Source organism: Oncorhynchus gorbuscha, unplaced genomic scaffold, assembly GCF_021184085.1.
Source record: "Oncorhynchus gorbuscha isolate QuinsamMale2020 ecotype Even-year unplaced genomic scaffold, OgorEven_v1.0 Un_scaffold_3215, whole genome shotgun sequence".
In the NCBI taxonomy this organism is placed as follows: Eukaryota; Metazoa; Chordata; class Actinopteri; order Salmoniformes; family Salmonidae; genus Oncorhynchus; species Oncorhynchus gorbuscha.
The window spans coordinates 42,501-53,964 of NW_025747523.1; the positions used below are offsets into that span (position 1 = coordinate 42,501).

At 47.8% G+C, this 11,464-nt stretch overlaps 1 protein-coding gene across 1 annotated transcript in view; it reads right to left on the reverse strand.

The window, feature by feature from the left end:
• LOC124027429 (calcium/calmodulin-dependent protein kinase type II delta 2 chain-like) overlaps positions 1–6,043 on the reverse strand; it is a gene marked incomplete at its 5' end in the record, with an annotated part of 8,592 nt that extends 2,549 nt beyond the window's left edge. Inside the window, 3 exons of the mRNA XM_046339859.1 lie at positions 1,854–2,019; positions 4,581–4,643; positions 5,883–6,043. Coding sequence (XP_046195815.1) covers positions 1,854–2,019; positions 4,581–4,643; positions 5,883–6,043 — 390 coding nt within the window. The remainder of the gene's footprint in view (positions 1–1,853; positions 2,020–4,580; positions 4,644–5,882) is intronic.
• Positions 6,044–11,464: the final 5,421 nt, after the last annotated feature.

Below are 11,464 nucleotides of genomic sequence, written 5' to 3' on the forward strand. Positions count from 1 at the left end.
AGACTGAGAAGGTAGTCTACACTGGACACTACAGACTGGGAAGGTAGTCTACACTACAGACTGGGAAGGTAGTCTACACTACAGACTGGGAAGGTAGTCTACACTGGACACTACAGAGTAAGAAGGTAGTCTACACTGGACACTACAGACTGGGAAGGTAGTCTACACTACAGACTGAGAAGGTAGTCTACACTGGACACTACAGACTGAGAAGGTAGTCTACACTGGACACTACAGACTGGGAAGGTAGTCTACACTGGACACTACAGACTGAGAAGGTAGTCTACACTGGACACTACAGACTGGGAAGGTAGTCTAGACTGGACACTACAGACTGAGAAGGTAGTCTACACTGGACACTACAGACTGGGAAGGTAGTCTACACTGGACACTACAGACTGGGAAGGTAGTCTAGACTGGACACTACAGACTGAGAAGGTAGTCTACACTGGACACTACAGACTGGGAAGGTAGTCTACACTGGACACTACAGACTGGGAAGGTAGTCTACACTGGACACTACAGACTGAGAAGGTAGTCTACACTGGACACTACAGACTGGGAAGGTAGTCTACACTGGACACTACAGACTGGAAAGAGTAGACTGGACACTACAGACTGAGAAGGTAGTCTACACTGGACACTACAGACTGAGAAGGTAGTCTACACTGGACACTACAGACTGAGAAGGTAGTCTACACTGGACACTACAGACTGGGAAGGTAGTCTAGACTGGACACTACAGACTGGGAAGGTAGTCTACACTGGACACTACAGACTGAGAAGGTAGTCTACACTACAGACTGAGAAGGTAGTCTACACTGGACACTACAGACTGAGAAGGTAGTCTAGACTGGACACTACAGACTGAGAAGGTAGTCTACACTGGACACTACAGACTGAGAAGGTAGTCTACACTGGACACTACAGACTGAGAAGGTAGTCTACACTGGACACTACAGACTGAGAAGGTAGTCTACACTGGACACTACAGACTGAGAAGGTAGTCTACACTGGACACTACAGACTGAGAAGGTAGTCTACACTGGACACTACAGACTGGGAAGGTAGTCTACACTGGACACTACAGACTGGGAAGGTAGTCTACACTGGACACTACAAACTGGGAAGAGAGTCTAGACTGGACACTACAGACTGAGAAGGTAGTCTACACTGGACACTACAGACTGGGAAGGTAGTCTACACTGGACACTACAGACGGAGAAGGTAGTCTACACTGGACACTACAGACTGGGAAGGTAGTCTACACTGGACACTACAGACTGGGAAGGTAGTCTAGACTGGACAATACAGACTGGGAAGAGAGTCTAGACTGGACACTACAGACGGAGAAGGTAGTCTACACTGGACACTACAGACTGAGAAGGTAGTCTACACTGGACACTACAGACTGGGAAGGTAGTCTAGACTGGACAATACAGACTGGGAAGAGAGTCTAGACTGGACACTACAGACGGAGAAGGTAGTCTACACTACAGACTGAGAAGGTAGTCTACACTGGACACTACAGACTGGGAAGGTAGTCTAGACTGGACAATACAGACTGGGAAGGAGTCACTACAGACGGAGAAGGTAGTCTACACTACAGACTGGGAAGGTAGTCTACACTACAGACGGAGAAGGTAGTCTACACTACAGACTGGGAAGGTAGTCTACACTACAGACGGAGAAGGTAGTCTACACTGGACACTACAGACGGAGAAGGTAGTCTACACTACAGACTGGGAAGGTAGTCTACACTACAGAGTGGTGGAAGTGTATGTTCTGATATCGGTGTATTTATAATCACTATAATTAATCCATTAATTCATTGATTAACGTCTGTTTCTTACTGGGATGGTACGCTGGGCGAGCCAGAGCGGTGGAAGTGTATGTTCTGCCACTTTCCCTCTCTGCGATGCCAGACGCGGGTCTCCTCAGACTGCATGGTGCGAGGCATCCCCCCCGCGTCCATGTACTGGCTCAGGCGGATGTAGGCGATGCACGCAGCGTTCTCCGCTAGATAGACCTTCTCATTAGTTCACCTCTCCTTGTTTCACGTCAACATTGTAAAACACATTGTGCATCATTCTTAACCTTTATTTAACCTTTATTTAACCTTTATTTAACCTTTATTTAACCTTTATTTAACCTTTATTTAACCTTTATTTAACCAGGCAAGTCAGTTAAGAACACATTCTTATTTTCAATGACGGCTTAGGAACAGTGGGTTAACTGGTCTAGGAACAGTGGGGTTAACTGGTCTAGGAACAGTGGGGTTAACTGGTCTAGGAACAGTGGGGTTAACTGGTCTAGGAACAGTGGGGTTAACTGGTCTAGGAACAGTGGGGTTAACTGGTCTAGGAACAGTGGGGTTAACTGGTCTAGGAACAGTGGGTTAACTGGTCTAGGAACAGTGGGGTTAACTGGTCTAGGAACAGTGGGGTTAACTGGTCTAGGAACAGTGGGGTTAACTGGTCTAGGAACAGTGGGGTTAACTGGTCTAGGAACAGTGGGGTTAACTGGTCTAGGAACAGTGGGGTTAACTGGTCTAGGAACAGTGGGGTTAACTGGTCTAGGAACAGTGGGGTTAACTGGTCTAGGAACAGTGGGTTAACTGGTCTAGGAACAGTGGGGTTAACTGGTCTAGGAACAGTGGGTTAACTGGTCTAGGAACAGTGGGTTAACTGGTCTAGGAACAGTGGGTTAACTGGTCTAGGAACAGTGGGTTAACTGGTCTAGGAACAGTGGGGTTAACTGGTCTAGGAACAGTGGGGTTAACTGGTCTAGGTACAGTGGGGTTAACTGGTCTAGGAACAGTGGGGTTAACTGGTCTAGGAACAGTGGGTTAACTGGTCTAGGAACAGTGGGGTTAACTGGTCTAGGAACAGTGGGGTTAACTGGTCTAGGTACAGTGGGGTTAACTGGTCTAGGAACAGTGGGGTTAACTGGTCTAGGAACAGGGGGGTTAACTGGTCTAGAAACAGTGGGGTTAACTGGTCTAGGAACAGTGGGGTTAACTGGTCTAGGAACAGTGGGTTAACTGGTCTAGGAACAGTGGGGTTAACTGGTCTAGGAACAGTGGGGTGGGGTTAACTGGTCTAGGAACAGTGGGGTTAACTGGTCTAGGAACAGGGGGGTTAACTGGTCTAGAAACAGTGGGGTTAACTGGTCTAGGAACAGTGGGGTTAACTGGTCTAGGAACAGTGGGGTTAACTGGTCTAGGAACAGTGGGGTTAACTGGTCTAGGAACAGTGGGGTTAACTGGTCTAGGAACAGTGGGTTAACTGGTCTAGGAACAGTGGGGTTAACTGGTCTAGGAACAGTGGGGTTAACTGGTCTAGGAACAGTGGGGTTAACTGGTCTAGGAACAGTGGGTTAACTGGTCTAGGAACAGTGGGGTTAACTGGTCTAGGAACAGTGGGGTTAACTGGTCTAGGAACAGTGGGGTTAACTGGTCTAGGAACAGTGGGGTTAACTGGTCTAGGAACAGTGGGGTTAACTGATCTAGGAACAGTGGGGTTAACTGGTCTAGGAACAGTGGGTTAACTGGTCTAGGAACAGTGGGTTAACTGGTCTAGGAACAGTGGGTTAACTGGTCTAGGAACAGTGGGTTAACTGGTCTAGGAACAGTGGGGTTAACTGGTCTAGGAACAGTGGGGTTAACTGGTCTAGGAACAGTGGGGTTAACTGGTCTAGGAACAGGGGGGTTAACTGGTCTAGAAACAGTGGGGTTAACTGGTCTAGAAACAGTGGGGTTAACTGGTCTAGGAACATTGGGGTTAACTGGTCTAGGAACAGTGAGTTAACTGGTCTAGGAACATTGGGGTTAACTGGTCTAGGAACAGTGAGTTAACTGGTCTAGGAACAGTGGGGTTAACTGGTCTAGAAACAGTGGGGTTAACTGGTCTAGGAACAGTGAGTTAACTGCCTTCCGGTTACTAGTCCAACACTCTAACCACTAGGCTACCCTGCCACACCATAAGTACCAGGGGGTTGGCGTCCATCTTGATTCAATTCAGGAAGTACACCGGAATTCCCATTCCAATGTTCACTTCAATGCTTCAGGACAATTTGGAATGGGACATTTGGAATGGGACATTTGGAATGGGACAATTTGGAATGGGACATTTGGAATGGGACAATTTGGAATGGGACATTTGGAATGGGACATTTGGAATGGGACAATTTGGAATGGGACAATTTGGAATGGGACATTTGGAATGGGACATTTGGAATGAGACAATTTGGAATGGGACATTTGGAATGGGACCATTTGGAATGGGACATTTGGAATGGGACATTTGAAATGGGACATTTGAATCTGGTCTAGTTTCAGTGATATGTACACACAGTGTATATTTGAATACCAACCAGAAACAAGATGACATAAAACATCATGTTCAGTTGGTAAAGCATGGTGCTTGCAATACCAGGAGAGTGGGTTCAATTCCCAGTGCCACCCATATGGAAAATATATGCACACATTCATCTTAGTTGCTTTTGATAAAAGCGTCTGCTAAATGGCACATATATCATAATATTATTGTTAGAATAATTAGAAATGGCTGATTTCCTACCTATCAGATGGACGTGAGGGTTGAGGAGGATGGTGTGCACCGGCTTGCTACCTTTAGACAGGGCTGGAAAGAGAAGGGGAAGGGGGGGGTGAGGGAGATGGAGAGAGAGACAGACAGGCCTTAGTTAGCTTGTGATATTTACTATTTCTCAGGAACAGACACAAACGGATATAACTATTCATCAATAGCTAATCAATACCTCTACTAATGTATTGTTAATCAATAACTACAAATCGATATCTGATTCATAAATTCTACCAATCAATACATCTACTAATCCATAGCTGATCAATACCTCTACTAATCAATAGCTAATCAATACCTCTACTAATCAATACCTTTACTAATCAATAAATCTGCTAATCAATACCAATTATAATCATTACCTCTACTAATGAACACCCCTATGAATAAATAGCTAATCAATACCTATAGTAATCAATAGCAAATCAATACCTCTACTAATCAATACATATACTAATGACTAGTTAATCAATACATCTAATAATTAATTCCTATACTAATCAATAGCTAATCAATACCTCTACTAATCAATACCTCTACTAATCAATACATATTCTAATCAATACCTCTACTAACCAATACCTCTATTAATCAATAGCTAATCAATACCTCTACTAACCAATACCTCTATGAATGAATAGCTCATCAATACCTATACTAATCCATAGCTGATCAACACCTCTACTAATGAATTGCTAATCAATACCTCTACTAATCAATACCTCTACTAATCAATACATACTACTCAATAGATGATCAATACCTCTACTTAATAGCTGATCAATACCTCTGCTAATCAATAGCGGGTCAATACCCATACTAATCAAAAGTTGTTGATCAATACCTCTACTAATCGATAGCTGATCAATAACTATTAATCAATAGCTGATCAATACCTACACTAATAAATAGTTGATCAATACCTCTACTAATCAATACCTCTACTAATCAATACCTCTACTAATCAATAACTCTACTAATCAATACCTCTACTAATCAATAACTCTACTAATCAATACCTCTACTAATCAATACCTCTACTAATCAATACCTCTACTAAATCAATACCTCTACTAATCAATAGCTCTACTAATCAATACCTCTACTAATCAATAACTCTACTAATCAATACCTCTACTAATCAATACCTCTATTAATCAAAACCTCTACTAAATCAATACCTCTACTAATCAATACCTCTACTAATCAATACCTCTACTAATCAATACCTCTACTAATCAATAACTGTATCTTCTAAATGACTGATGGAAGTGTTACCGTTGTCGAAGTAGAAGCGATGGAAGTCATGTCCCTCTACCAGGTTCCCCAGAGCTTCTGGTTCAAACGACGTCAGACCAGGATCACAGAGCTTCCTGTTGGAAACAAACACAGGCTGAGTCCCATATGGCACCCTATTCCCTATATAGTACACTACTAGTGACCAGAGCCCTATTCCCTATATAGTGTACTAGTGACCAGAGCCCTATTCCCTATATAGTGTACTAGTGACCAGAGCCCTATTCCCTATATAGTGAACTACTATAGACCAGAGCCCTATTCCCTATATAGTGAACTACTAGTGACCAGGGCCCTATTCCCTATATAGTGAACTACTCGTGACCAGAGCCCTATTCCCTATATAGTGAACTACTAGTGACCAGAGCCCAATTCCCTATATAGTGAACTACTAGTGACCAGAGCCCTATTCCCTATATAGTGAACTATTAGTGACCAGAGCCCTATTCCCTATATAGTGAACTACTATAGACCAGGGCCCTATTCCCTATAGAGTGAACTACTAGTGACCAGAGTAACACAAAAATTGTGATTTGCAATAAACACACACAGACAGAGCAGGACTCATGCGTAGTGCTAGCCCTAAACACACACAGACAGAGCAGGACTCATGCGTAGTGCTAGCCATAAACACACACAGACAGAGCAGGACTCACGCGTAGTGCTAGCTCTAAACACACACAGACAGAGCAGGACTCACGCGTAGTGCTAGCCCTAAACACACACAGACAGAGCAGGACTCACGCATAGTGCTAGCCCTAAACACATACAGACAGAGCAGGACTCACGCGTAGTGCTAGCCCTAAACACACAGACAGAGCAGGACTCACGCGTAGTGCTAGCCCTAAACACACACAGACAGAGCAGGACTCACGCGTAGTGCTAGACCTAAACACACACAGACAGAGCAGGACTCACGCGTAGTGCTAGCTCTAAACACACACACAGACAGAGCAGGACTCACGCGTAGTGCTAGCCCTAAACACACAGACAGAGCAGGACTCACGCGTAGTGCTAGCTCTAAACACACACACAGACAGAGCAGGACTCACGCGTAGTGCTAGCCCTAAACACACAGACAGACAGAGCAGGACTCACGCGTAGTGCTAGTCCTAAACACACACAGACAGAGCAGGACTCACGCGTAGTGCTAGCCCTAAACACACAGACAGAGCAGGACTCACGCGTAGTGCTAGTCCTAAACACACACAGACAGAGCAGGACTCACGCGTAGTGCTAGTCCTAAACACACACAGACAGAGCAGGACTCACGCGTAGTGCTAGCCCTAAACACACACAGACAGAGCAGGACTCACGCGTAGTGCTAGCCCTAAACACACAGACAGAGCAGGACTCACGCGTAGTGCTAGTCCTAAACACACACAGACAGAGCAGGACTCACGTGTAGTGCTAGCCCTAAACACACAGACAGAGCAGGACTCACGCATAGTGCTAGCCCTAAACACACAGACAGAGCAGGACTCACGCGTAGTGCTAGTCCTAAACACACTGACAGAGCAGGACTCACGCGTAGTGCTAGCCCTAAACGCACACAGACAGAGCAGGACTCACGCATAGTGCTAGTCCTAAACACACACAGACAGAGCAGGACTCACGCGTAGTGCTAGACCTAAACACACACACAGACAGAGCAGGACTCACGCGTAGTGCTAGCCCTAAACACACACAGACAGAGCAGGACTCACGCGTAGTGCTAGCCCTAAACACACACAGACAGAGCAGGACTCACGCGTAGTGCTAGCCCTAAACACACACAGACAGAGCAGGACTCACGCGTAGTGCTAGCTCTAAACACACACAGACAGAGCAGGACTCACGCAGGACTCAGTGCTAGCCCTAAACACACACAGACAGAGCAGGACTCACGCGTAGTGCTAGCCCTAAACACACAGACAGAGCAGGACTCACGCGTAGTGCTAGCCCTAAACACACAGACAGAGCAGGACTCACGCGTAGTGCTAGCCCTAAACACACACAGACAGAGCAGGACTCACGCGTAGTGCTAGCCCTAAACACACACAGACAGAGCAGGACTCACGCGTAGTGCTAGCCCTAAACACACAGACAGAGCAGGACTCACGCGTAGTGCTAGCCCTAAACACACAGACAGAGCAGGACTCACGCGTAGTGCTAGCCCTAAAAACACAGACAGAGCAGGACTCACAGACAGACAGAGCAGGACTCACGCGTAGTGCTAGCCCTAAACACACACAGACTCAGACAGACAGAGCAGGACTCACGCGTAGTGCTAGCCCTAAACACACACAGACAGAGCAGGACTCACGCGTAGTGCTAGCCCTAAACACACAGACAGAGCAGGACTCACGCGTAGTGCTAGCCCTAAAACACACAGACAGACAGGAGCAGGACTAAACACACACAGACAGAGCAGGACTCACGCGTAGTGCTAGCCCTAAACAAACAGACAGAGCAGGACTCACAGACAGCCTAAACACACAGACAGAGCAGGACTCACGCGTAGTGCTAGCCCTAAACACACACAGACAGAGCAGGACTCACGCTAGTGCTAGCCCTAAACACACAGACAGAGCAGGACTCACGCGTAGTGCTAGCCCTAAACACACAGACAGAGCAGGACTCACGCGTAGTGCTAGCCCTAAACACACAGACAGAGCAGGACTCACGCGTAGTGCTAGCCCTAAAACACACAGACAGAGCAGGACTCACGCGTAGTGCTAGCCCTAAACACACAGACAGAGCAGGACTCACGCGTAGTGCTAGCCCTAAAACACACACAGACAGAGCAGGACTCACAGACAGAGCAGGTCACGCGTAGTTCTAGCCCTAAACACACACAGACAGAGCAGGACTCACGCGTAGTGCTAGCCCTAAACACACACAGACAGAGCAGGACTCACAGAGCAGGACTCAGTGCTAGCCCTAAACACACAGACAGAAACACACACAGACAGAGCAGGACTCACGCGTAGTGCTAGCCCTAAAACACACAGACAGAGCAGGACTCACGCGTAGTGCTAGCCCTAAAACACACAGACAGAGCAGGACTCACGCGTAGTGCTAGCCCTAAAACACACAGACAGAGCAGGACTCACGCGTAGTGCTAGCCCTAAACACACACAGACAGAGCAGGACTCACGTAGTGCTAGCCCTAAACACACAGACAGACAGAGCAGGCCCTAAACACACACAGACAGAGCAGGACTCACGCGTAGTGCTAGCCCTAAACACACACAGACAGAGCAGGACTCACAGCGTAGTGCTAGCCCTAAACACACAGACAGAGCAGGACTCACGCGTAGTGCTAGCCCTAAACACACAGACAGAGCAGGACTCACGCGTAGTGCTAGCTAGACAGAGCAGGACTAGTGCTAGCCCTAAACACACACAGACAGAGCAGGACTCACGCGTAAACACACAGACAGAGCAGTGCTAGCCCTAAACACACAGACAGAGCAGGACTCACGCGTAGTGCTAGCCCTAAACACACAGACAGAGCAGGACTCACGCGTAGTGCTAGCCCTAAACACACAGACAGAGCAGGACTCACGCGTAGTGCTAGCCCTAAAAACACAGACAGACAGGACTCACGCAGGAGCCCTAAACACACACACAGACAGCAGGACTCACGTAGTGCTAGCCCTAAAAACACACAGACAGAGCAGGACTCACAGAGCAGGACTAGTGCTAGCCCTAAACACACAGACAGAGCAGGACTCACGCGTAGTGCTAGCCCTAAACACACACAGACAGAGCAGGACTCACGCGTAGTGCTAGCCCTAAACACACAGACAGAGCAGGACTCACGCGTAGTGCTAGCCCTAAACACACACAGACAGAGCAGGACTCACGCGTAGTGCTAGCCCTAAACACACACAGACAGAGCAGGACTCACGCGTAGTGCTAGCCCTAAACACACACAGACAGAGCAGGACTCACGCGTAGTGCTAGCCCTAAACACACAGACAGAGCAGGACTCACGCGTAGTGCTAGCCCTAAACACACAGACAGAGCAGGACTCACGCGTAGTGCTAGCCCTAAACACACAGACAGAGCAGGACTCACGCGTAGTGCTAGCCCTAAACACACAGACAGAGCAGGACTCACGCGTAGTGCTAGCCCTAAACACACACAGACAGAGCAGGACTCACGCGTAGTGCTAGCCCTAAACACACAGACAGAGCAGGACTAAGCCCTAAACACACAGACAGAGCAGGACTCACGCGTAGTGCTAGCCCTAAAACACACAGACAGAGCAGGACTCACGCGTAGTGCTAGCCCTAAACACACAGACAGAGCAGGACTCACGCGTAGTGCTAGCCCTAAACACACAGACAGACAGAGCAGGACTAAACACACAGACAGAGCAGGTGCTAGCCCTAAACACACAGACAGAGCAGGACTCAGACAGGACTCACGCAGGACTAAACACACAGACAGAGTAGGACTCACGCGTAGTGCTAGCCCTAAACACACAGACAGAGTAGGACTCACGCGTAGTGCTAGCCCTAAACACACAGACTAGGAACACACAGACAGACAGAGTAGGACTCACGCGTAGTGCTAGCCCTAAACACACAGACAGAGTAGGACTCACGCGTAGTGCTAGCCTAAACACACAGACAGAGTAGGACTCACGCGTAGTGCTAGCCCTAAAAACACACAGACAGAGACAGGACTCACGCGTAGTGCTAGCCCTAAACACACAGACAGAGTAGGACTCACGCGTAGTGCTAGCCCTAAACACACAGACAGAGTAGGACTCACGCGTAGTGCTAGCCCTAAACACACAGACAGAGCAGGACTCACGCGTAGTGCTAGCCCTAAACACACAGACAGAGTAGGACTCACGCGTAGTGCTAGCCCTAAACACACAGACAGAGTAGGACTCACTGCTAGCCCTAAACACACAGACAGAGTAGGACTCACGCGTAGTGCTAGCCCTAAACACACAGACAGGACTCACGCGTAGTGAGCCCTAAACACACAGACAGAGCAGGACTCACGCGTAGTGCTAGCCCTAAACACACAGACAGAGTAGGACTCACGCGTAGTGCTAGCCCTAAACACACAGACAGAGTAGGACTCACTAGCCCTAAACACACAGACAGAGTGCTAGCCTAAACACACAGACAGAGTAGGACTCACGCGTAGTGCTAGCCCTAAACACACAGACAGAGTAGGACTCACGCGTAGTGAGCCCTAAACACACAGACAGAGTAGGACTCACGCGTAGTGCTAGCCCTAAACACACAGACAGGACTCACGCGTAGTGAGCCCTAAAACACACACAGACAGACAGTAGGACTCACGCGTAGTGCTAGCCTAAACACACACAGACAGAGTAGGACTCACGCGTAGTGCTAGCCCTAAACACACAGACAGAGTAGGACTCACGCGTAGTGCTAGCCCTAAAACACACAGACAGAGTAGGACTCACGCGTAGTGCTAGCCCTAAACACACAGACAGAGTAGGACTCACAGAGTAGGACTCACGCGTAGTGCTAGCCCTAAACACACAGACAGAGTAGGACTCACGCGTAGTGCTAGCCCTAAACACACAG